Source organism: Salvelinus sp. IW2-2015, linkage group LG35, assembly GCF_002910315.2.
Source record: "Salvelinus sp. IW2-2015 linkage group LG35, ASM291031v2, whole genome shotgun sequence".
NCBI classification, from domain to species: Eukaryota; Metazoa; Chordata; class Actinopteri; order Salmoniformes; family Salmonidae; genus Salvelinus; species Salvelinus sp. IW2-2015.
Window position 1 is genome coordinate 17279098 of NC_036874.1, and position 27843 is coordinate 17306940.

At 45.1% G+C, this 27843-nt stretch overlaps 1 protein-coding gene across 1 annotated transcript in view; it reads right to left on the bottom strand.

The window, feature by feature from the left end:
* The window catches only part of LOC111958707 (zinc finger protein 407-like), a 134048-nt gene extending 110954 nt beyond the window's left edge, over positions 1-23094 (bottom strand). The window contains exon 1 of the mRNA XM_023979952.3: positions 23025-23094. Coding sequence (XP_023835720.2) covers positions 23025-23086 — 62 coding nt within the window. The 5' untranslated portion in view covers positions 23087-23094. The remainder of the gene's footprint in view (positions 1-23024) is intronic.
* Positions 23095-27843: the final 4749 nt, after the last annotated feature.

Sequence of the window (27843 nt, forward strand, 5' to 3'; positions counted from 1 at the left end):
GCTCTCTCGCTGCTTCTTCTTTGTTTTCGCTCAGTCTCTGTCTCGGTCTCTTCTGTCTCCTCTTTCTGTTGCTTCTCTGTCTCTCTGTCTCTCTTTCTGTGTTGTCTCGGTCTTCTGTCTCTCTCTGTGTTTCGTCTGTCTCGTCTCACTGTCTTCTCTGTCTGTCTTCTCTGGCTTTCCCTCTCTCTGTCTGTCTCTTCTTCTCTCTCTCTGTTGCTCTCGTCCTTGTTCTCTCTCTCTCTCTCTCTCTCTCTCTCCCTCGTCTCTCTCTCTCTCTTCTTCCTCTCTCCAATTCAATTTCAATTCAATTCAAGGGCTTTATTGGCTGAAACATGTGTTAACATTGCCAAAGCAATGAGTTAGACAATTACACAAAGTGAAACAAACAAAACAAATAAAGTAAAATTACCACATACAGGAAGTTGCAAACAATAAAGAATAACGCAGATGTTTATTTTCTTTAGTAATATTGCTTATTACTCCCGGGCTATGTATATCAGATGCTATATCTGTGAGGTGCTGGTGTTAAATGCACGACATAGACCTTAGCAATACTAAGTAAGATATATTGGTTTTTATATTTACGCTGGTATGATGGAGTTTCACTGGTTGCCTTTTACGTGGCGTGAGCAGAACAAAAGAGGGTCATAACAATCGTACTAGAATCTTCTTAGTGGCCATACGATCAGTGTGAGTGAATTCTTTACCACAAACCGCTAATAGTCATGAAATATGGAGGTTATCTCCCTAACACATCAGAAAATGCGAGAATATATCTCTCGAGTAGATTTCCGCAATTCTCTAAGTGTATATTCGTAGCATTGCTCCTGAGGGAACTGCAGCTCTCCAGTCTGATTATTGTATACAATGGTCCAATTAGACCCACTTTACACCGGCACACAGCCCGTGCAGTCGTATTAAGGGAAATGTTAGCGATCTGCTGTCTTTCCTGCCAAGAATCGCTACTATAGTATTAACCCAGCGCAATTGTGGGGTGACCTAGTTTATCCTGCATCCTAGCCTGTCTATAATCTCCCTTCGACGACGCAATGTCTGCCTACCGGCGCGCACTCTTGTGATAAAAACAAAGGCTAATATGAGCTTTCCTACTAGAATGCATTATTACTGTGTTAATCCCAAAGCCTTTCCTCCCTCTGGTTACAACCTTTGGTTGAGGCACCGCAATGAGTCGTGCTACCAACGGATGCTCATCACTTCTGTGTCTCTTCACTCCTGAGTCTCCATTTGCTCGATTGTGTGTTGGTTCAAAAAATTGCCATAGATACGGTTGCTCTGGGTTTTTGTATTGGTTTAGCCAATGCTGGTCCAAGTAATGATATATACCCTATCTTTCTCGTTCCTCTCGGGTGTGATTCTTCCTATTATGGGCCTCGCCGAGATCTCTAGCATCGCGCCTTGTCTGCTGGGTCCATCTCTTGCGTTGGCTTTTGTCGGAATGACGGGGAAGATTCAGGGCCTGGTCCAGTTGAGTGATAAACGGAGTATATCTGTCATGCACTGATCTGTTTCACCTGTCCTTGTGCTTGGTCTCCACCTCGCTAACAGGTGATGCCCGTTTTATATATCGGCACTGGTGCCATTGTATTAGCCCGTAGTGTCTTCCGTCTCCTTCTGTCGTGTGACCGTCTGTCAGTGGCTTGTGTTCTGTTTCATGATGTACCATAGACGAGACAGGTTTTTTGGGTGGATCTGCCTTAAACTCCTTAGGTCGTGTCTATAATTCTCTACACGAGGTCTCCTTTGGCTTGCATTATACTCACATGTGCCTGTATGCGTTCGGACTCCAATATTCCTTGTCTCCTGATTGGATACTCTTTAGCCGCGGTCGTCTGCGTTTCCAGGACTGCATATTGTCTTTACTCACTCCTCCGCTGACGCACACTTCTGTCAACTCCTGAGCAGAGCAGCTTGCTCAATTGGGCCTATTCGTTTGCCCTGATTGTGATAATACTTCGAGTTGAGCTGTGCCGGTACTTCTCCGATCCCAGTCTCTCTAGACCCCACGAAGAAGAGGGCAAAGGGCTCTAGAACTGATTCAAGTATTTTTAAGCAAATGCGCATAATTGGTACTGTTATGAATTAGGAGATTACTTCTATTATGATGGCAATGTGAGCTCCTTCCTTCCTCTGTCTCTCAAGTCGTTTAACAGCCGGTATTGTTGAGGAAGTCATTCACTGTTATTGTATTGTTATTCGAGAGAGATATCAGTAGGCACGGAGAGAGACGAAAAAAACTCTGAACAAATAAGTTAATCAAAGTATACGAGACTATAACGAATAGCCTCAGACTATACCATGGGAGCACTCGGTGATCGAGTGGAACATATACATTTTGTTATAGGTCCTGATGACGCTGGAACACGCGATTACGCTTGGACCATTTAATTTTGTCTACTGAAGAGAGTTATAGGTATAAGATGACCCAAGATACTAACAGAATCTGTGAGAAGATCTAGTGTTGACTGTGAGCCCTCCTTGGTGGTGGACAAGAAAGCACCAACTATCAGCAAAAAGTAGAACAATTTGAACGTCGGAAATTCTTTAAGTAGTGAAGGACCCGGGTGCCTGCAAGACTGTTCTAGGCCCGCCGAGCGACCCCAACGATTCTTTACGTTGAAGAAATTCCTCATGTTGATGAGAGTGGGTGGTGGGTGCTAACAAGACCACAGACTCCACCCACTGAGAGCACAACCCACCGCACACTGACTAACAAACTGGAAATAGTGAAGACCACGTTCTGACTCTGTTTTTATATGCCTATGTCTTCTCTCATTATAACAGAGTGCCGAGACAACATCGTGTATGATCATTGTGTCCTAGACCCTACTAGGATTAGTTAGTAAAACCTAGTTGAGTTAAGTGTGTTACCCCACTCCAACTATTACCACTCACGCCACTCACTTCAAGTTATAACCCATTCCATTACCATCCGTAGGACTGTGTTCGTTGTATCGCAAGAGCGTCGAGCAGCTCTGTGTGTTGAGCCGACTAACGACAGTAAACAAAAAGAATTTATATAACAAGATCACAACAAGTTCCACCAAGGACCCGCTCACCTATGCCCGTCTGTGGTTACACTTGTTGCACGAAACTGACCATAGCAAGCATCTCACTGAAATCTCACCAACTGCTGTCAGCTGACCTCTGGTAGCCTGGGTTCCAGATCGAACCTATGGCCAAGGCGTTAATAGCCCTCGCCTTCCTCAGGATCCTTCTGTAAACTGGACTATGTTATGAATGAACATTTCTGTCCTGTTAGCCCGACTGCCTTTGGGCCTTAAACCTAGCATATCCTCCGTGGTCTGAGTAAACCACATATGGAGCTCAACCATCTGCCTCCTGTGGTCTGTCTCTACTGGGTCTCGCCTGGTGCCCCTGACTAGATATATCCCCCTCTCACGGTAAGTCAAATGAGATCTCTCATACAATAGATTGCATGAATTGACATTCTGGTGCCATGCGTTCAACGCAACTATAGAGAGTGATCTGCCTCTCTAGCTCAGAAGCTACTTTCTGGGGATCACTGTGAGACTGCACAGATTCTGTCAGACCCTGGGCCCTGACAGGAAATCTCCAGTAGACCCCAAAATAATTATGCGGAGTTCCAAAAAAAGTGTACGTGCTCAACGAGGAACACACCACTAAACGCTCAAACTAATCACAATCATCTCATAAACAAAACGCCCTACAGATACCCTTAGGCGACGCAGCATACTCACGAATATAGAAGAAACGTCCGATTACAAATACCTCCGAATCGCTAACAAGTGCACAGTGCCACCTGGCACCACAGGTGGCGCCATTATACACAGTAGTGTGACCTCCACAACATGCGCTCTCAGCTGAAACCTGATTCTGCGAGCAGAAGAATGAGCTAGAGAGAGTAGAAAGGGCATTCTATGCCTCAAAAAGAACATAAAGGTCTTCAAGTATGCTTCTTAACGATATTTTTGCGATTCAGAGGCATAAAAAAGTGACGTATGAATGCACGCACGAGCACAGATCATGAAGGCGAGCCACCAATATGCCCTGTATGGTTGCTGAGGTCTGGGGCTCCGCTCGACGCAAACAGAAAGAGAGATATCAGCAAATATGGGTGGCAAACCACAATTGAGAGATCTTGCTATTGCAATTCTGCAAAATGCTCGTCCTATGTGATTGTTTGCAACGGACAGGAACACCAATATGCATTGTTCTTAGAGAGCAAGTATTATGGGTGCCTCGCATAACCTACTAATTATCAAATCCCAGCAATGAAAGCCGTTAAATTCTACAACCACCTAAAGAGAAGCGATTCCCAAACCTTCCATACAAACCATCACCTACAGAGAGATGAACCTGGAGAAGAGTCCCCTAAGCAAGCTGGTCCTAGGGCTCTGTTCACAAACACAAACACACCCCACAAAGCCCCAGGACAACAGCACAATTAGACCCAACAATCATGAGAAAACAAAAGATAATTACTTGACACATTGAGAAGAAATTAACAAAAAACAGAGCAAACTAGAATGCTATTTGGCCCTAAACAGAGAGTACACAGTGGCAGAATACCATGACCACTGTGAATGACCCAAACTTAAAGGAAAGTGTTGACTAAGTGTACAGACTCAGTGAGCATAGCCTTGCTATGAGAAAGGCCGCCGTAGGCAGACATGGCTCTCAAGAGAAGACAGGCTTATGCTGCACACTCCACAAAATGAGGTGGAAACCGAGCTGCACTTCCTAACCTCCTGCCACAATAGATATGACCATATATAGAAACATATTTCCCTCACACACCTACGATCCACAAACGAATTCGAAAAACAAATCCAATTTGATAAACTCCATATCTACTGGGTGAAATTCCACAGTGTGCCATCACAGCAGCAAGATTTGTACCTGTTGCCACAGAAAAGGGCAACCAGTGAAAAACAAACACCATTGTAAATACAACCATATTTATGACTTACTTATTTAACTGTGTTGCTTTAACCATTTGTACATTGATACAACACTGTATATATTTAATATGACACTCGTATGTTTATTGTTTTGAAACTTCTTATGTGTAATGTTTACTGTTAATTTGTTTGTTTGTTTCACTTTTGTGTATTGTCTACCTCATTTGCTTTGGCAATGTTAAACAGTGTTCCCATGCCAATAAAGCCCCTTGAATTGAATTGAATTGAATTGAGAGAGAGAGAGAGAGAGAGAGAGAGAGAGAGAGAGAGAAGAGAGGAAGAGAGAGAGACAGCGACAGAGAAAAAAAGAGACAGAGAGAGAGGAGACAGACAGAGATGAGAGGAACAGAGACAGAGAGACAGACAGAAGAACAGTGAGACAGAGACAGACAGAACAACAGAAGAGAACAGAGAGACAGAGACAGCAACAGAAAGAGAGACAGAGAGACAGAGACAGCACAAGAAAGAGAGACAGAGAGACAGAGACAGAGACTGAGCGAAACAGAGAGAGAGAGAGACAGCGAAGAGACAGAGACAAAGAGACAAAGAGACAGAGAGAGACAGAGAGAGAAGACAGAAGACAGAGACAGAGAGGAGACAGAGACAGAGAGGACAAAAAGCATCAGCTATAACCAATAATTATCATTCTACTTTTCTTGTGCTACTTTTCATACATCCAAAACCACTTCTCTGAGAATGATCAATACCTTTCATAATGATAGAATACTGGACCATAATCCCTAGATTTTCCCAACGGGCAAATACCTATTGAAATGACCTCATATGACATCATGTGTGACCGGTTTTTTGTGTAATGACGTATTTTCAACCAGTCTTTATTAAACGACGTCATTTCAACCAGTTGTATGTGAGGTGCATTCAACCGCTTTCTTGTTGTCATGATACATATGATTATTTCAACCAGTTTTGCCCACTCAGTGCATCGAGCTCACAGCTAAAGACTTTACATCATGTGACGCACGAGCTAGTTCACTAACCGCTAATCATATTGTCCCGTTTCTAGCAGTGACGACCAGAGACGACACGCTAAGTGAGACGAGTAAACTGATGCTACACGTCAATTCAGAACTTCAGTTCCTCACCCACGACTCCCAAACGCAATACGAGAACCCTGCATCTGTGAGAAGGTAGGCAGTGGGTGTGTGTGCCGTGCATGAGTGGTTGGTTGGTGAGGGAGTGGCCACCTCGCCATAAAAAAAAATCTTTGTGAAAAGACCGGGACATTATTTAATCATGTAATAGCTGAGGAATTGGAACGAGACGTACACTTGTCCCATTATAAATTTACAGCGCTTTAGCGAGAAGATGAGGATTTGGCTTCACAGCAAAAAAAATAGAGGGAGGAAGTACCTGGATTTATAGTGCGTGCGTGCGTGCGGCGTAATGGCATCGCTCTAAGTATCTGTGAGGTGTGTGTTCGGCATAGAGCAACAGCTGCTGTCAATACAGTATCTCTATGCATCTGTGGGGACAGTGAACGATGCACTGTCGTGAGCGAGACTCTGGGCAGGCACACAGAGACACACACCAATAACAATTCTCACACTCATTTACACATGAATACAAGACAACCCACAATACACAACAAACCTCCCCCCCCCCCCCCAAAATAAAACATTCTCTCAAACCCAGTGTATACAATTATAGAATGATTACTACCTTGACCTGCAGGTCAATATCAGGAAAAAACTGTCGAAGTCTAATAACTCCTCATTTGTACTGAGCTGAAACAGCAGCAAACAGTCAGTATGCGTTCGCTCAATACAATGCTGCAGGGCACCGTGCGGGTCACTTCAAATCCCCTGGCCGACGGAATGAGAAACACACACGCACACAGAAAGAGAAAAGGTGCACTAGCGTGCGCAACACACAAGAGTGTTGGGGCAGGGGACAGCGGTAGCTCAGAGCCAGGCTGTGATCCTGCCTGCCCAGGGTGCTCAGGAAAACCACTGAGACACACGATTGATGATGTAATCAAACTGTCACCACGGCGATCGGTGCGGGAGGCCAGAGCGGGAGAGGGCTCTGGGGTGGGTGTGGGGAGAATATCCAGGAGGGCCGTGCATGCTTACCGTTAGCCCAATGAGAGTGACGCTCTCAATAGTGAGAAGGCTCCGCCCCCCCCCCCCCCCCCAACAACTGCAGAGGCTTCCGGAGGATGTCACATAATCAAGGAGACCCTCTCGTTCTTTTTCTCTCTCGAAACCATTTCGGCTCTGGGGGTTTTGGATTCGGAAAAAACAAAACTTAGGGAGATGACTTGATACTCGGGCGGAACAACCACCAGCTGTAAGCCGCCAAAGTTGATTAGACATGTCTATTCTTGACCTTCTCAACCCAACAATTATGCTCTCTCTCTCGCAACCCTACACACACTCGGTATTGAGCTCACTAACACACACGCACGCACGCACGCCCGGCAACGCAAACCTGACCCCCGAGCTGAATCGATCCTCCACGGACAGTAAAGTGAAGAGTCATGCATGCATGATGAACGTTGTGTGAAAGATCTTAACCACTGTCTGTCTCTAAAGGTTAACCAGCTCAACAACGGTGTCACATGCTCATATGTACCCGTGTGGGCGACTGGTGTCGTGCTGAAAATCTCCCCCTGCAGAACCCCCCCCTTCGCGTTCTTCATTGCTGCGACTGCTTGCTAGTTGAGATTTCTGCTCTTCACTCCGTTGTCAGTTTAGCCTACATTTCACTGCTCTTAGTAGCAGAAATCATTTTCTGATGCAGTTTTCGTTTGGTTATTTGTTTCAATATGGCGCCCTGGGCGAACCCCCCCTTAAGCACCCGCGCGCGCCCGCGTTGCGCCCCCGCAAGATGCCACCCTGGGCGGCTGCCCCTGTCGCCCGTACCTAAATCTGCTACTGATTTGTATTAGTCTAAAAATACATATCTTTGCCAAAATTCGTCATCTCTCCCATGTCTTATTCGACTAGTATTTGGAAAGTGTAAGGATAATAATTCAGCCATAGTTTTCTGAAATGTTTATTGCTTGCCAACATGTTATGTTTATAAACACACATCATGAATTATAATTTCATTTCCGTGCTATTCTGAATGAAGTTTTTTATAGAAGTATTTGACTCGATGTGTGCACAGAAGTATTTGACTCCGTGTGTGCAACAGAGTATTTGACTCCATGTGTGCACAGAAAGTATTGACTCCATGTGTGCAACAGAAAGGATTTGATCCGATGTGTTCAACAGAAGTATTGACTCCGATGTGTCAACAGAAGGTATGTGAGCTCCGAAGAGAGGATGAGTGTGCCAACAGAAAGTTTATACTCCACGATGGTGACAATCAGGAAAGTAGTGACTCCGTGTGCACTGACTCCAGGAAAAGTGTGACTCCGATGTGTCAGACAGAAAGTATTGCCGATGTGTCACAGAAAGTATTGACTCATGGTGCACAGAAAGTATTTGACTCCGATGTGTGCAACAGAAAGTATTGTAGCCGCGCCGATGTGTGCACAGAAAGTATTTGACTACCGATGTGTGCACAGAAAGTATTTGAGTCCGATTGTGCAACAGAAGTATGACTCGATTGTGTGCAACAGAAAAGTATTTGACTCCGATGTGTGCAACGAAAGATATTTGACTGCCGATGTGTGCACAGAAAATGATTGATTGACGACTCCGATTTGTTGCAACAGAAAGTATTTGACTCCGATGTGTGCCAACAGAAAGTAATGTGACTTGATGTGTGCAACAGAAAGTATTGACCCGATGGTGCAACAGAAGTATTGACCCGATGTGTGCAACAGAAAGTATTGACTCGATGTGTGCACAGAAAGGTTAGACTCGAGTGTGCAACAGAAGTTGTATGATCGAATGTTGTGCACAGAAAGTATTGACTGATGTGTGCAACAGAAAGTATGTACTACTGTGTGTGCAAACAGAAAGTTTGACTCCGATGTGTGCAACAGAAAGTATTGATCCGAGATGTGGTAGCAAACAGAAAAGGTATTTTGACTCCGAATGTGTGCAACAGAAGTATTTGACTCCGATGTGGTGCAACAGAAAAGATTGACCCGATGTGATGCAACAGAAAGATTTGACGCTCTGAGTGTTAGCAACCAGCAAAGTAGTGACATCCGATTGGAGTCAGAGGGTTGGCAACAGAAAGTATTTTGACATCTCATTCTGTGTGCGACAAAAGATGTGCCGATGAGGCAAAAAACAGGTATGTGACTCCGATGTGGTGGTGCAACAGAAAGGTATTGACTCCGATGTGTGCCAACAGAAATATTTGACCTTCCCGATGTGTGCCAAACAGAACGTAGTTTGACTCTATGCCGAATTGTCATGTGCAACAAAGTATTTGACTACCGCAGAGAGAGAGACAAAGAGACAAAGAGACAGAGAGAGACAGAGAGAAAGACAGAGAGACAGAGACAGAGAGACAGAGACAGAGAGACAAAACAGCATCAGCTATAACCAATAATTATCATTCTACTTTTCTTGTGCTACTTTTCATACATCCAAAACCACTTCTCTGAGAATGATCAATGACCTTTCATAATGATAGAATACTGGACCATAATCCCTAGATTTTCCCAACGGGCAAATACCTAGTTGAAATGACCTCATAATGACATCATGTTGACCGGTTTCTTGTTGTAATGACGTATTTTCAACCAGTCTTTTATAACGACGTCATTTCAACCAGTTGTATGTGACGGTGGCATTTCAACCGCTTTCTTGTTGTCATGATACATGATTATTTCAACCAGTTTTGCCCACTCAGTGCATCGAGCTCACAGCTAAAGACTTTACATCATGTGACGCACGAGCTAGTTCACTAACCGCTAATCATATTGTCCCTGTTCTAGCAGTGACGACAGAGACGACACGCTAAGTGAGACAGAGTAACTGATGCTACACGTCAATTCAGAACTTCAGTTCCTCACCCACGACTCCCAAACGCAATTACGAGCACCCTCTGCATCTGTGAGAGGTAGGCAGTGTGTGTGTGTGCCGTGCATGGAGTGGTGTGTGTGAGGGGGAGTGGCCACCTCGCCATAAAAAAAAATCTTTGTGAAAAGACCCGGGACATTTATTTAATCGTGTAATACCTGAGGAATTGGAACGAGACGTACACTTTGTCCCATTATAAATTTACAGCGCTTTAGCGAGAAGATGAGGGATTTGGCTTCACAGCAAAAGAAAATAGAGGGAGGAAGTACCTGGATTTATAGTGCGTGCGTGCGTGCGTGCGTAATGCATCGCTCTAAGTATCTGTGAGTGTGTGTTGTTCGGCATAGAGCAACAGCCTGCTGTCACATACAGTATCTCTATGCATCTGTGGGACAGTGAACGATGCACTGTCGTGAGCGAGACTCTGGGCAGGCACACAGAGACACACACACAATAACAATTCTACACTCATTTACACATGAATACAAAGACACACACACATACACAAACTCCCCCCCCCCCCCAAAAAAATAAACATTTCTCTCAAACCCAGTGTAAATACAATTATAGAATTGATTACTACCTTGACCTGACCTAGTCAATATCAGGAGAAAATAACTGTCGAAGTCTAATAACTCTCATTTGTACTGAGCTGAAACAGCAGCAAACAGTCAGTTATCGTTCGCTCAATACAAATGCTGCAGTGCACCGTGCGGGTCATTCAAATCCCCCTGGCCGATCGGAAATGAGAAACACACACGCACACAGAAAAGAGAAGACCTGAGCTAGCGGCCGCACACACACAGAGTGTTGGGTCAGGGGGACAGGGTAGCTCAGAGCCAGCTGTGATCCTGCCTGCCAGGTGCTCAGGAAAACCACTGTACAGCCACGATTGATGAATGTAATCAAAACTGTCACCACGGCGATCGGTGGCGGGGAGCAGAGCGGGGAGGAGGGGACTCTGGGTGGGTGTGGGGGAGAATATCCAGGAGGCCCGTGCATGCTTACCGTTAGCCCAAATTGAGTAGTGACAGTTCAATAGTGAGAAGGCTCCCCCCCCCCCCCCACCCCAACAACTTGCAGAACGGCCTTCCGGAGGATGTCACATAATCAAGGAGACCCTCTCGTTCTTTTTTCTCTCTCGAAACCATTTCGGCTCTGGGGGTTTTGGGATTCGGAAAAACAAAACTTAGGGAGATGACTTGATACTCGGGCGGAACAAACCACCAGCTGTAAGCCGCAAAGTTGATTATGACATGTCTATTCTTGGACCTTCTCAACCCACACATTATGCTCTCTCTCTCGCAACCCTACACACACTCGGTATTGAGCTCACTATACACACACGCACGCACGCACGCCCGGCAACGCAAACCTGACCCCCCGAGCTGAATCGATCCTCCCACGGTACAGTAAAGTGAAGAGTCATGCATGCATGATGAACGTTGTGTGAAAGATCTTAACCACTGTCTGTCTCTAAAGGTTAACCAGCTCGAACACAGGTGTCACATGCTCATATGTACCCGTGTGGGCGGACTGGTGTCGTGCTGAAAATCTCCCCCTGMCAGAACCCCCCCCCTTCGCGTTCTTCATTGCTGCGACCTGCTTGCTAGTTGAGATTTCTGCTCTTCACTCCGTTGTCAGTTTAGCCTACATTTCACTGCTCTTAGTAGCAGAAATCATTTTCGTATGCAGTTTTCGGTTTGGTTATTTGTTTCAATATGGCGCCCTGGGCGAACCCCCCCTTAAGCACCCGCCGCGCCCCGTGTCGCCCCCGGCAAGATGCCACCCTGGGCGGCTGCCCCTGTCGCCCGTACCTAAATCTGCTACTGATTTGTATTAGTCTAAAAATACATATCTTTGCCAAAATTCGTCATCTCTCCCATGTCTTATTCGACTAGTATTTTGGAAAGTGTAAGGATAATAATTCAGCCATAGTTGTTCTGAAATGTTTATTGCTTGCCAACATGTTATGTTTAATATAACACACATACATGAATTATTAATTTCATTTCCGTTGCCTATCCTGAATTGGAAAGTGGTTCAGAGAACAGTATTGACTCCGATGTGTTGCCAACAGAAAGTATGGACTCCAGATGGTGGGCAACAGGAAGAGTATTTGACCCGATCGTGGTGCAACAGAAAGTATTCTTGGACTCCGATGTGTGCAACATGACAAGTATTTGACTGCCGAGGTGCACAGAGAGTATGACTCCATGTGTTGCAACCAGAAAGTATTGGCCTGACTGCCGATGGCTGCAGACAGCAAAGGTATATTACTCCGATGTGACATCACTCCCATCCCTGTCGCCGAGTGCACAGCGCCCTCCCTTTGCCAACACTACGCCAAACATCGCATCTCTCGATCTGACGATTGTGCACGCTAGTCGGCTTGGAACCTCAGTAGTCATGTAATATAAGCCCTGATACAACTCCGGCGTGTGCGTCCCTCTTGCTGCGCTAATCTCCACGTCCCACCCATCAATCATCCATAACTAACGATTTGGCGAACAGGACGAGGACTGCCCCACGCGCCGAGAGTCAACTTTCGTGTCGCTCTTCATCATCTACGACAACCACCACATCCTAATAGCATGGCCATTCGTCACTCACCCGCGCCAATCGCTCCCATACCCTCGACCACCACAAGTTGCTCTAGCCACGTCAGCTCAGTGGTCACGGCCGGGTGACCGCACTAGTAACACGCAACAAGAAGTATGTGACTCCGATTCGATCGACCGGCTCATGACTGTATGCACAGAAAGTATTTGACACACACCAATTCCTACTCATTATTAGCCCCCACGGTCAACCCCAGAGGGGGGTGTTTGCGGGTCGAGGTGCAGTGGGGCGTCTCTGCCCAACAAGAGTAAGCATCACTCGTTCTACCCCATCGAGGTAGGGCCTCGCACACTCTACCAATATCCTCTCTTGGTGGTATCAGCCTCCCGGGATGGGGCAGAGCAGGAAAGTATGTGACTCCGAGTGTGTACAACCAGAAAAAAGTATTTGACTCCGATCGTGGTGCAACAGAAAGTATTTGACTCCGATGTCGTGTGCAACAGAAAGTATTTGACTCCGATGTGTGCAACAGAAAGTATTTGACTCTGAGTGTCAACAGAAAGTATGTACTCGAGTTTGTGACACAGAAAGTATTTGACTCCGATGTGTGCAACAGAAAGTATTTGACTCCGATGTGTGCAACAGAAAGTATTTGACTCCCGATGTGATCATGCAACAGAAAGTATTTGACCCCGATGTGTGCAAGCAGAAAGTATTTGACTCCGAAATTGTGGGTACAACAGAAGGATGACTCGAGTGCAACCAGAAGTATTTGACCGATGTGTGCACTGATGCTGTGTGCAACAGAAAGTATTTGACTGCCGATGATGTGTGCAACAGGAAAGTATTTGACTCCGATGTGTGGCAACAGAAAGTATTTGACTCTGATGTGTGCAACAGAAAGTATGTGACTCCGATGTGTGCAACAGAAAGTATTTGATCCGATGTGTCAACAGAAAGTATGTGACTCTGATGTGTGCAACAGAAGTATGTGACTCCGATGTGTGCAACAGAAAGTATTTGACTCCGATGTGTGGCAACAGAAAGTATTTGACTCCGATGTGTGCAACAGAAAGTATGTGACTCGATGTGTGCACAGAAAGTATTTGACTCCGATGTGTGCAACAGAAAGTATTTGACTCCGATGTGTGCAACAGAAAGTATGTGACTCCGATGTGTGCAACAGAAAGTATTTGACTCTGATGTGTGCAACAGAAAGTATGTGACTCTGCATGTGTGCAACAGAAAGTATGTGACTCCGATGTGTGCAACAGAAAGTATTGTGACTCCGATGTGTGCACAGAAAGTATTTGACTCCGATGTGTGCAACAGAAAGTATTTGACACTCCGATGTGTGCAACAGAAAGTATTTTGACTCCGATGCTGTGCAACAGAAAGTATTTGGACTCCGATGTGGTGCAACAGAAAGTCATTTGACTCCGATGTGTGCAACAAGAAAGTATGTGACCCGATGTGTGCAACAGAAAGTATTTGACTCCGATGTGTGCCACAGAAAGTATTTGACTCCGATGTGCGGGCAACAGAAAGTATTTGACTCCGATGTGTGCAACAGAAAGTATTTGACTCCGATGTGGGCAACAGAAAGTATTTGACTCTAGCCACAGAATTCAGGAAATTGGAAGGGGGATTCTGGCAGGGGGAGGGGGCGGCACAACACTGGCATTAAAAAAACAAACATCTTAACATCAATATAACATCAGAAAGTGATGATAAATCCATGACTGCGCTAACAAACGAGGAAAAGGTCCAAAGTTGGAGAAACTTGTAATAACTGATATTGGCAGCCGTGACTGGTTCGTGTGTGTCTGTATCTGTTTCGGCGCTAATCACCTTCTCCGGGATATGTCCACGGCTCCTGCTCCTCCGTCCAGCTCGCATTAATTGAATCGCTGCTTAGCTAATTCATTGATTCATTGGTTCATTAGTGAGGCCTGGAAACATCCATTCCTTGCAGTGACAGTCTGATGTTTCAATTGAGAAAGGCAGAAACAAGTAGCCCACATAGAGTTGCAGGGAGTCGCAGTGAGGGAACTCTGACCTGTCGTCAATTAGCCACACAATGCTAGTTCTACCACTCGTTCTCTTGTCATAAATTAGATGGAGGCTGAGCTGAGCACATTCTCTTCTCTCGTGGTTTGAGTAACATCACGTGTGTTCCAATGCTAGTTGATGACATCATTCCTAGACTGAAAGTTAGAGGCTTGGGAGATGGATTGGGAGGTCTGGCAGAGAGTAGCTAGTCTACTGGTCTGTTCAAATGTCTACACTAGGGGAAAGGGGGAATCCCTAGTCAATTGTACAACTGAATGCATTCAACCGAAATGTGTCTTCTGTATTTAACCTAACGCCTCTGAATCAGAGAGGTGCGGGGGGATGCCTTGTTTGATGTCCACGTCATCGGCACCCGGGGATCAGTTGTTGTTGGGGGTTAACTGCCTTGCTCAAGGGCAGAATGGCAGATTTTCCCACCTTGCGGGCTCGGGGTATAGAAACAGCGACCTTTGTGTTACTGGCCTAACGCTCTACATTGCTTCATACTGAGTGCTAGTGTGGATATTGGAACAACTGAGTGCTAGTGTGGATATTGGATCAAGACCCATGTTCATAAAGTCTCTCAGATTATGAGTGCTGATCTAGGATCAGGTCCCCCCTGTCCATGTAGTCTTATTCATTAGGATTTAAAAAGGTAAACTGATCCTAAATCCACACTCCTACTCTGAGACGCTTTAGGAATGCAGACCAGCGGTCTCATTCCACAAAGACATGCTGTTGTGACTGGGTACTAACTGAAGACCATTACCAATACCAATACAGCTAGTTTAGACCTAGACTAAACTGCTGCTGGTAGTTAGGCCAACTAGTCTGTCTGGCTGATAACAATGTTCGGATGATTACATCACTGGAAGAGTTGTTGCATATGAGAACCTCAGCTTTTCAGAACGCAGCCGTGTACACAGTGGTGGGAAAAGTACACAATTGTCATACTTGAGTAAAAGTAAAGATACCTTAATAGAAAATGACTCAGTAAAATACTACTTGATTAAAAGTAAAAAACATATTTGGTTTTAAATGTACTTAAGTATCCAATGTAAATGTAATTGCTAAAATATACTTAAGTATCAAAAGTAAAAGTGTAAATAATTTCAAATTTCTTATATTAAGCAAACCGGACAGCACGATTTTCTTGTTTTTTAAATTTACGGATAACCACGGGAACACTCAGACATCATTTACAAACAAAGCATTTGTGTTTAGTGAGTCTGCAAGATCAGAGGCAGTAGGGATGACCAGGGATTTTCTCTTTAAATGTGTGTATTAGACCGTTTTCCTGTCCTGCTAAGCATTCAAAATGTAACGAGTACTTTTGGGCGTCAGGGAAAATGTATGGAGTAAAAAGTAYATTATTTCCTTCAGGAATGTAGTGAAGTAAAAGTAATAAAAAATATAAATAGTAAAGTAAAGTACAGATACCCAAAAAAACTACTGAAGTAGTACTTTAAAGTATTTTTCCTAAAGTACTTTACACCACTGCGTGCACACACACACACACATACACACACACACACACAAACACGCACGTCGCCAGCCTGCACCATATGCCCATGACAAGTGCATAAAACCATTCTCCAGCGATTGCACAGGCCAACCCATAAAAACTTAATGCACCTAATTTTCCAGCAATCAAACTTTTATAGACTGCAATGGCTTTTAGACTAACACATTTCTAATTATCGTTTAATTTCAACAGCAATATTAACGCGATCGCTCATTCGCCGCCGACCATTCATCCCTCATGAAATATTGAGTAGGGTAAACAGAGGCCGTGTCCACTGGCGCCTGTTCAAACAAAACACACAGCAACACAAAGGTGAGCAATGGGCCACTAAGGTCTCTCTACTACACACCAGCCACAGGAGACTCTGACTACCACAGTGGCAGTGACTGTTGCTGCAGTTCAAAGCCTTTTAAAATGCACAAATATTTGCATTGTGCATTTAGCCTCTATGGCCGTAATATAGGATATGATTGGGTTGTGTTCATTAGGGCACTCAACGGAAAACGTTATAGAAAAGTGTTCCTACGAAAAAACTAAAATGAGCGTTTGTATTGGACAAATCCAGGTAGTCCCTCCCCGTTTCAGTCTTCTTTCCTCCGTTTGGTGCCTAATGAACATGGCCCTGCTGTGACTGTCATATCATACTTGTTCTGATATGACGGGCCATTGTCTGTGTACAGCAAGCAGTGCAGGCCTAACCATGACACCATTAGTCTTAGGTGGTAACAACAACTCAGAGCTTGATACCGAAAGGTACGGGAGAGATAGGGGAGAGATGGATTCATTATTAAGAGGACGGATTTATTCCAAATAATTAAGGGCCACAATATTTCTCTCTTAACCTCGTTCTCTCTCTACAGCACCGTTCCGCAGAGTAAACACACACACACACGCACACACGCTCTAGTGTAATTGGACCCCTGTGAGTATGGCAGGGCTTTGGACTGTGTGGTCCACATTGCCACCATGCTGGTACCCTGCAGGACTCTTCCGCCCCCTCTGCCCCTGTCCAGCCTGCCCCGTCCCAGTCCACAGCGACCGGGCAATATGGCCGCACCGCACGGCATACTGGGAAGCGGCTGTGAGCCCAGAACCTGGTGCTGCCAAGCCAGATGCCCGCGCTGCCACCCTCGGCCTCTGGCACAGACAAGCTGCTTGTACCTGAGCAGCACTACAGTAGAGTACGGTTGTGGACACACGCACATACATGTCTTTGTTGAACCATCATGCAGTATTAATACCTCATGTTAGCTCGGCTAATTCATTATTTGTTCCCTCTCTCCTTGGCGTTGTGTGTATTGTATGTGATATTGGCTTGGCAACTCGGGCTGACCCCCAAAATTTGAATAGTTAGGATTTGATCAGTTTTACTCTGATTCTACTCACATGTAGCTGATTTGAGTAGGGGAGAGTGGGGTAAGTTGAGACATTTTTTACACTCAGCATCACTCCGTCAATATGAAATATATATATATCGACATATATTTCAGGCTGTTGTGCCAGAGGCCCTGGTAATAAATCAGAATTCAGTCTRACATTACAGTTTTGAAAACAAAGCTTGTCCCAAACAATCGATTGGCACAACTTACCCCATTGTAAGTTTAGCCACGGGACAGGGTAAAATAAGCTGCCTACAGATCTCTGTACTGAATGAAATATGACCGCTATTTAAAACYATGTCTATGTTATTTCCCAAACACAATGAAACAAAATCACTTTTCTGTCTTTTATTCATTTTAAGCATCTATTAACACAGGCTTAACGCCTAAAAAACACTTTGTTCTTTGTTACCTCATATCCCAGCGATAATGCATTACACCTGGGAAGAAAACACTTCAATTTGCCATTGGCTCAACCGTTGGCTCAATTTACCCCATGGACTTTGGCTCAACTTACCCCAGGGCAAACATTTAGTCTATTATTAGCCCACACAGCTACAAGGATGCACTTTAGCCCACACAGCTACAAGGATGCACTTTCATGCTAAGTTTAGGACCTCATATTGAAGCTTATAGAGACCCCCAACTGATGTATAGAACAATCTTACAATTATCTACTTTGGTTTAGATACAAGCATCATGAAACCTCTAACACAATAAATGTGTTTTTTGGACCTAACTTGTTTACCACTTTTTCCATGTGGTTTCTTCCTTCACAGACTCCATGAAATGATGACCTCTTCCTAAATATTTGGTAAAACTAAGAATTTTGTGTAYGGTTTCCTAGAAACAAGGGTGGCTCAACGTACCCCTTTGGCTTAACTTACCCCACTGTCCCGTTTTATCATGGAGCACGGGTCACGGGTGCAAGTCTATCAACATACCAGAGTGCCAAGAAAGCCCCCAAAATGTGTCTGCTGCAGAGGGACAAGACAAAGCTATAAGAGTTTTGATCAGTCATAGCGTTCTTTTTTTAAACATATTTGCAGATTAGTTGAATATTAGTATCTAAAGGACAAATCTGATTAAAATCAAAAAATTGTGATTTAGGGACGGCCCTATTGGCAAAATACAGTACGTGGAGATGAATGGCCATACCCAGCAATAGTAATGGTTTTCGTTTCACAATGTTATTGACCCACATTGATAGTTCTTCTGAAAACCGTTTCACCGACTTTATCAGTTAAATAAATTGGACTCATTTGGCTGTCAACACGCCCATTTAATGAGTGAAGAGTGTATTAGTTCAAACAGTTTATTATTATAAATGTGAAAATGGGAGGTAGTTTTACAATTGCCTAAAAAACATGGATACCTGAGACAGGGCAACCATCTTTGAACACTTTGTTTTTAAATGGCTCAAAATTACGTTAAATGAAGGCGAGGTCACAGCCGTCAATCACAACAGCAGCAGTCTGCCTCATTAAATTGTTGGTTCAGGTGTATTTACATCTTTCAAACCAGCAACACACACACACACACACACACACACACACACACACACACACACACACACACATCACACAACACACACACACACACACACACACACACACACACACACACACACACACACACACACACACACACACACACACAACACACACCAGCATTTCTCTAGCACCCGCAATAACATCTACTAAACATGTGTACGTGACCAATGAAATTTGATTTGACACGCACGTAGACCTAGGCCTAATTCCATCAAGTTATTGAATTGTAGGAAGATATTTTATTATTTTTTCATTTATCTCACACATTTCACTTTGTCAAATTGAAGGGATAGTTCACCCAAATTATAAAATGACTTATTGGTTTCCTTACCCTGTAAGCAGCCTATGGGGAAGGTAAGAAAACAAACCATGCCTTGGTTTTGTATCCCTGGCCACTGTCTTCAAACGCTAATGTTGTCGCATTTGTGGGCCAAAATCAATGCAAGTCACTATACCTGATATTAGCATTTTTCGCACTTCAGCGAGCTACACACATTCTTTTAGACACCTGATGATGATATGGACATGAAACACATCTTGTATTGGTTTGGAGCCACAAATGCTACACAAAAGTTAGCATAACGTATAAAATGACAATTGCACAGAACCCCACACACCCAACCTTGGTTTAGTATATTAACAAATAGCTCAGAGCTTATTAAATCTCTCCTCGGGGACCTGCAACCATCTCATGTAATTGATATATTACCTGTCGGTGGTCTACCTCTTGGTCTTCCTCAAGTACTCCAGAGATACAGGGCGGCGTGTGTCGCTGTGACATGTACTTGATATATTCCAGATCTGCACACCAAACAGCAAATGGTGCCAACACGTTTGTAGTCACAAGCTCGATCATCATTACGTWCTAGGAATATCAGACCAAATACTAAACTTTGGACTACTTTAACAGACATATACRACTTTTGGTCCACTAAAATGGGGGGACAATGTACAGAAAGTGCTGTAATTTCTAAACGGACCCGATATGGATGAAAATACMCTMAAATTAAAGCTGACAGTCTGCACTTTAACCTCATAGTCATTGTATCATTTCAAATCCAAAGTGCAGGAGTACAGAGCCAAAACCACAACAATGTGTCACTGTTCCAATACTTTTGGAKCTCACTGTATGACTATCGAAAGGACAACTCCACAAAGAAATGGTTAATTGACCACACAATTCAAAAAGTCTCTGGACTTTGTAGTTTGAATTGAAGAGCAGATGAAAGATAGCAAGGATCAGGAAAGATTCTGTATTGAGGAAGGGTCTAAGATCCCTCYCAACGTGGTCTCCGATCTCATAAAACGTTCTAGAAAAAGGTTCTGTGCCATTATCCTCGCAAGGGGAGGGTGGCGGAGTAAACACGGCTGCCAGGTATTTTGACCCCTTTCTTTTTTAGGCTTTTTTGTTGTTGTTGTACCTGCCTCTGTTGGAGGGATGCGACACCATTCTTCCATCAGAAATTCCACCATTTGGGGTTTTGTTGATGGTGGTTGAAAACTGTCTCAGGCGCCGCTCCAGAATCTACCATATGTGTTCAATTGGGTCGAGATCTGGCGACCGAGACACGCACACTTTCAACCCCCARTGCTCCTTTCAGACCCCTCTTTCAGAAGTCACTGAGATCTCATCTTCTAGCCATGGTAACCAAAATAATGGGCAACTGGGCATTTTTATACATGACCCTGAGCATGATGGGATGTTACAAAGGCCCACACCTAGTAAAGTGCCTGCTTTCAATATACTTTGTATCCCTCAGTTAGTGTTTCCATTATTTTGGCAGTTACCTATAGCTCAGTATTTGCATGATCTATTTAATACAGTCTTTTTTGCTCATCTTTATCAAGAGTGCCAATAATTATAGACCCGACTGTATATCCACACGTAAACAGACACATGCACAGCCAGAAGTACGCAGACCTCCAAACTACCCACAGTGCCTTACAGTGAAGAATAGTGGTGAATGAAACCGGGACCCAGATGTGTCATTTTAGAACAGGTCAGAACTCCTCTACCCCTCTCTGTCTCTCTCTCTCTCTCTGTCTCTCTCTCTCTCTCTGAACCTGTCATGGAGGCTGGAGTGTGTCATCTTACCTCTAGATCCCCTGCCCATCCCAGCCCCCCCCCAAAATATCCTGTTTTTCCAGAGCCCAGACAAACTAAGCGAACTGGAGCTGGGCACTACGGCTAGTCAGGTCTCTCCCCTCCTCCTCCTCCCACCCCTCCTCCTCTTCTCTTCCTTTGACTAACAGATCTCCCCAGTGTTCTAAAAATACCAGGTGAATAGGGCCGTGGAGATGGTGATGAAACAGCCTCTCTGACACTGTCCTGCTGCAATCCATCTCTCCCCTGCCTCCCCCTGCCTGCCAGGCAGCATATGTTTCCAATTGGCTCCCCCACTCCCGCCAGCCCCCGGTCCCTCCCCCTACCTCCCTCCCTCTCTCCTGGTCCCCAGTTACCTCTCCAGTCCCCTCTCCCCTCCTCCAGTCACGTCACCAGCTACCCCTCCAGTCTCCAAGTCTGGGCTTTTCAAACTGGTGCAGTTATCAATCATTGAGCCAGCACTGTCACCATACGCTCTCCATATTTTCCCCTTTTCATGTCTCTCTCTCTCTCTCCACTTACACTCACCCAAATTTGTTCCACTTAATAAGCCCTCCCCAATGACCTTGTGCTAATTAAGCACTGCTGTGTTGGAAATATGATGGTTAATTAATGATGAGATAAATTCTGTCTCCAGAACTGTCAGGAAAATGATGACACCGTGTTTTACAGGTTTAAATAGAACAAACCTCATGGCCTCTCGCTGTGTGTGTTTAATAGAGAGAAGCAAGAGAAAATAATGATACCACGCCGATATCTGTATGCATACATGCACTTGCCTCGTTCACGTGCACATACGTGCATACGTTTGTGTGTGTATGTTTGCGTGTGATGTAATGGTGTTGTATGGCACTGCAGTATGTTTTATGGGGCAGCAGTGTGACTCTAGATGCTTTTGGTAGAGACACACTCTGAGGTAAATGCTGTCAGGTAACACACAGACCTCCAAGCTCCACAAGGCCACTCCATTCATGCCTGCACCTGGTGTGTGTTCGCGTGCGTTTGTGCACGTGCGTTTGCGGGCGTGCTCTCGCCGACCTTTGCTGTAATGTCGCCCTCTAATACCGAGCCAAGGACACAGAGGTCTTTCAGTCAGACACAATACACGGACCAGCCCCACTGTGATTTCACTCACATTACCAACCAGCATCCTCAAAGTACGAAAACAAAAAAAGCCAAATGGACAAAAATATGTGGCAATTCCTCTTGATATAACATCTATGTGGTACAAACATTTCTGCACTGGACAGTTTAGTTTCGCCTTAGTTTGTCACGTGCTGTTTACGAGAATTAAGCAGACAAGTGAAATAGTTGAGGGACGTGAGACTCTCTCTCCCAACTAATCCCAACGAGCAGCTGCCAGTCTGAATCCAGTCAATAATGAGTGTGTACTTACAGGGCAGCATATGGTGCRCCTACTTTGCTAATATCTCAAGCTACTTGTCATATCTAATACGACATATTGTCAAAAGTATCAATTTGAAAGGCGGTTTTCAGATGTCTTTTTTTTAAGAAGACGTCTGGTTTCTCTTAGCGGGTCTGTTTGACAGGTTGAGGGGTGTTTAACGTCTCATTCTCGCATGCCACGGGGACTTCGCAACTTCGTCTTCATCACACACACACACACACACAACGAGGACTGACAGCCGGGCCGCGTCGCTGACAGACAGGGGCACACCGGGAAAGTTTTACACGCAACATCATGGAGAGAGATGGAGACATCACATCTTCCCAATCATACATAGAGAGGGAGAGAAGAGAGAGGGAGGAGAGGAGAGAGAGGGAGGGGGGGAACAGATTGACCAAGAGGGTTTGATAGGAATACCGGAGAGAGAGAGAGGGGCCGAAGGGGGGAGGGACAGACAGAGAGCAAGGGAGGGAGAGCGAGAGAGAAATACAGAGGGAGACAAAGCGAGGCAAAAGTAGTCAGTCCTACCTCTCTTTGGGCTGGCCCAGTCCATGTTTCCCCAACAGGTGAGTGATCAGGTGCTTCTTCATCACAAAGGCCCACCTGGTCAGAGAGAGAACACAGGGGGCAAAGGGTTAACAAAGAGCGCCTCTTTACCACAGTCAATGAAAGGGTTAACCGGGGAGCAGACAGAGATGACTTTTTGCAATAAATAGTCAGGATTAGGGTTGTAATAAATAAATAGTCAGGATTAGGGTTGTAATAAATAAATAGTCAGGATTAGGGTTGTAAAACTTTCCAGAAATCCTGGTTGGAGGATTCCATATTTCCTGTTTATTCCTTCCTGATTCTGGGAATTGTCCAACTGGGATTTCGGGAAAACTTTGCAACTGTAGTGAGGACAAAGCCACTAGGACACAGAAGGTTAACTAAAGAAAAGGGTTTAAACCGTGTTCACAAGGCCACACTGTAAAAAAATGTTTTCAAACGCTTCGCAACGGAAAAAGAAAATGTGCTTTCTTATTGGTCTGGTAGTAGTCTCTGTTTTCCCCGTTTTCTTCCCGCTGAGTGCCTACTGAACACGACCTTGGATATCCTGTCATTACAGTGGTTCAACATCAAAGAGAGTGTGTAGAGAGTGTATCTACAGTGACACGGACTCATACACCCTCGGACGCACACTCGCACAGACAGAAACGCACAACATCACACGCGGGGAAATATTTGGGACGTCATTTCAAGACTCCGCCACAATGTCCTGACCATGTTCAAAGCCCTGAGTTTGTTCCATTCCCTAAACAGTTTGTGAAGCCCTAATGGTGGGATGACAGGCCTAACTAGTCAGGGATCAGACCCGTTTCTCTAGCGTTTCATCCTCTGGCCATTGAATTCACCAGTAATCACATCCTATTACAGTGTTCTTGCTGACAGACAACGACCACATCTAAGACGACATGACATGAGGAACAAGAAAGAAATAAAGAGAGAGGGAGAGAGAGAGAGAGAGAGAGAGAGAATGAAAGAAAGAACCAGTTGAGCCAGCAGCTGCGTGGTTTGGAGTGTTACTGCAGACACCGGTCTTCACTGTGGACTCCTGGACTTTCTCTCTCTTTATCTCTCTCTCTCTCTCTCTCTCTCTCTTTCGGTTACTCTCTCTCCTTCGCTGTCTCTCTCTCTTTCTGTTTCTCTCTCCATTCCTCTATTTATCCCCCCCCTCTGGCTTGTTTGTTTCTCGTTCTCTCAAAACGTCTCTCTCCATCTGCCTCTCGACCCCCTCTCTTTATTGGTGATTTTGGTTGTAAAGAGCGTATAGCCTAATATTTCACGTTCATTCATACACAATGATCTTCCCCTATACTGGACGCGACACACACAACGTCCTTCTGCTTCTACATCGCCCCAGAGCCACATCCATCAACCCCCCCCGAAGGGCAGCCCATGCTAACTAACACCCCATTAAATATTCAAACATGTTCCCCTGTTTTGTTTTGTTATCATCATTCTCTCCCTCCTATTTTTTCTCTCTCCTCTCTAGCTCCATCTCTCCATCCATCCATCCGTCCAGAATGGTGCCTGGGAGTATGACTAAACCCCCTCCTTCCACGAAGGAGAATGACAAGATCAAACACACAGGGAGGAGACACTCTGGGTGACTGGAGGCAGTGGCATGCACGCACTACTGACTGACTGACGCTTCAACTAGCTAAAATAAACAAACCGCTAATTAAGTTAGCATTTTTAGCTTTTTCTAGGTTGTTTAAGTCATGGATGGGGGGGGGGGAGGAAGGCTTGCAAACATTTCGTTAATTATGGATTACAGCTGTCCTTCATAAACCTAATTCAGAGTGCTGAAGAAGGCAATGGGGGCGATTTGCATATGCGCATGAAAGACATGAAGACATATGCAAAAATATGATTTTAATTAGCATTCTTTGATAGCGAGGGTTGCAAATCAAACTGGCGTGTTGTGAGATTTGCATCACTCACTCTGATTATTTTTCTTCCACTGGTTTATTCTGAGCATGGCAGCAAACAGTGATGGCATGACTGGCAAGGCCTGATGGAGGCACCTGCCAATGGCCTGCTAAAGTGAGCCGACAGACACAAACGCGCATGCACACACACATGAACACACACACACACACACACGTGCGTGTGCACACACGCATAGAAAGTCACAGACCAGCTTGCATATATACGCGCCACACAAATGGCAGGTTCAAATGAAGGGCAAGGCTAAGTGGTAAAAGAGCAAAAGCATTTGTTGAAACGGGTTGCTAATCCCCTGTTCTAGGTCCGCTCTCAGGTTAGTCTCTACCTCCGACAGCTTTGAGGGTGCGTCCTTCACTCAAACGACTGTTGCCTTCGTCATTATTGCAACAAAGGGGACATTCCACCATGCCATTCATCCATATCAATATTTCCCCAGATGAATTGAACTATTAAAGCCTTATTTTAGCCTCGAGGGAGTCTCTTAATTTAAAGGGAGATAAAATAAAAAATAAAAAAACATATTTTTTTTAATTGAGGAATTTCACGTTCCACTCCCTTTAGACTAATCACCGCGCCACACCTCGTTAGCTCCGTGACGCGCCGCAGCTTTACCGATAAGCGGCGTTGACACGGCTCAATTACCCAAGTTGCACTTCTTTCTCTTCCCTCCTCCTGCCTCCATCACCAGATGAAGAGATAACATGTCAATATGGGATCCAAACAACTTCATTTGCCTAACAGTATTCCTGGATGGTTCGGGTCGGGAATCTCAATCTACAATTCCGGAAGGGATGTTGGGAGATCTAAGGAGAAGCCTCTGGCATCAGTGAGGCGCAAAATGGCTACATCCTGTGCAGAACATACAAAGCATTCTGGGATACGGAGAAAGAAAGAGAACGAGAGAGAGAGAGCGGTCTATCACATCACACATGGCATGCTTTACTTAGTAGAGTTAGACCTAGGCCTGTATTCATAAAGAGTCTCATAGTAGGAGTGCTTATCTGGGATCAGGTCCTSTGTCCATAAACGTATTCATTATTACTGTATATAAAAGGCCAAACTGATCCTAGATCAGCACTCTGAGATGCTTTATGAATATGGGCCATGGGCCTATTCATCAAAAAAGAATAGCACTTTGCTGCCATCTGTGTCAGAAACAGAAATCATGTAATTTGACTGTATTATAAGTATCAATGTCACCTGTGTGATGGCCTTGACAACGGTACGTACAGGAAGGTGAACCACGATAAAAACGGAGAGGATATTTTTTGTTGTTACTCGAGTCAAACTAAAGTCTTTCTCCTAAATGGTAAGGGTGACCATGGAGTCATTAGGCTGAATGAGAGAGGTGCCAGGTGTRTGAGTCGCTCAACTCTCACCAAACTACGCAGTGTGCCCAGGAGAGTGAGCTCTAGAGGGGTCTGTGTTTCCTTATGGAGCTATATGGAGCTACGGATCAGTTCTCTCGRTGGGGTGAAGCCGCCTGAGACAGAGCTACTACAGTGGGCCGCTGGGCCTCATCCTGCCTCGTGTGCCAGTCCTAACGATGCCGTCCACCTGCTGTTTTAATGTCACTGCTGGAGTGCCCGCCATCCCTCACTGACTCCAGCATTAGCGGCAGGTACCTCTACGGAACGCCTCCTTTTCGCCCTCCCACCTCACCATCCCCTTCTTACACCTCTCCACCTCCCCGCTCCACCTCTTTTTACCCCCTTCCACCTTCTCTCCAACTCCCTCTTGCCACACCCTACTTTCCCCCTCCATCTCCCCCTCAGCTCCTCTTCACACCCCATTACTCAGATGAACCCTGGTGAACTGTGAGGTCCTCTGTACAGGAAGCCAGAACCTCGCAGTAGGCCCCTGTGCCAGGAGAGAGCGAGAGGGAGTGAGATACAGAGAGTGAGGAAGAGAGAGAGAGAGAGYGAGCATCCCTCTCTCTACTTTTCATTCTTACCATAATCTTCTGTTTTGAGCATATCTCTGCACAGAAACAATGGGTCAAACAGACTTCCGCAATATGGCCAATACAAAATAAACCATTCAATACACTACACTAAAGTTATAGCCAGACATACACACACATTATACATCATATCTCATTCACTCTGTTTCCATAATTATACCCTACTTGGGTAAACATGATCTTTCCCTTTTCATACAAATACAGTGTGATGGGGGGAAATAGGAAGGTGAGTTGACATGTTTAAACTCTGACGGCTTGACGGGCGGGTAAACTGACAAAGGATCCTGCCACACATCCCCTGACAGGAGTGTTGAGCGTCGAGACGTGACAGCAATAACAGGAGACAGACAGATGGAGGACCTCTACCTCCCCTCCATCCACCTTCTCTTCATCTGTTCCAAGATGGCGGAGCAGTCGGACGTCTGTTTTGTCTTGTCCCGTCCCGTGTTTTTATCATTTTCTTTAGTATATATTTTGTATAAACAGTATTTTTTTAAAGTTTAATCTCAATTTCCATCTACGGACTGAACATACTCTCCTGCAACCCGCCTCACCCAATGTGGTACGGATCTGCTATTTTCTATACTTCAGAACCGGAACCCCCAACAGAAGCTAGCCAGCGAACTAGCTACTAGCTAGAAGTCAGTTAGCCACTGCTAGCGGTCATCACCATTAACTCGGACATCAGCCAGCCTCAGCCCGGTTAATTCCTGCCAGTCTGCACATCACGATATCAACCCAGGGCATATCGGACTGCGATTTCTCTACCACATCTCCGGAATCCTACTGAACCTTTACACCGGATCATCGCAGCTAGCTGGCTGCTATCCGAGTGGCTACTCCTGGCTAACGTCTCTGTCCCGAAGCAAGCACCCGTTAGCCTGGAGCTAG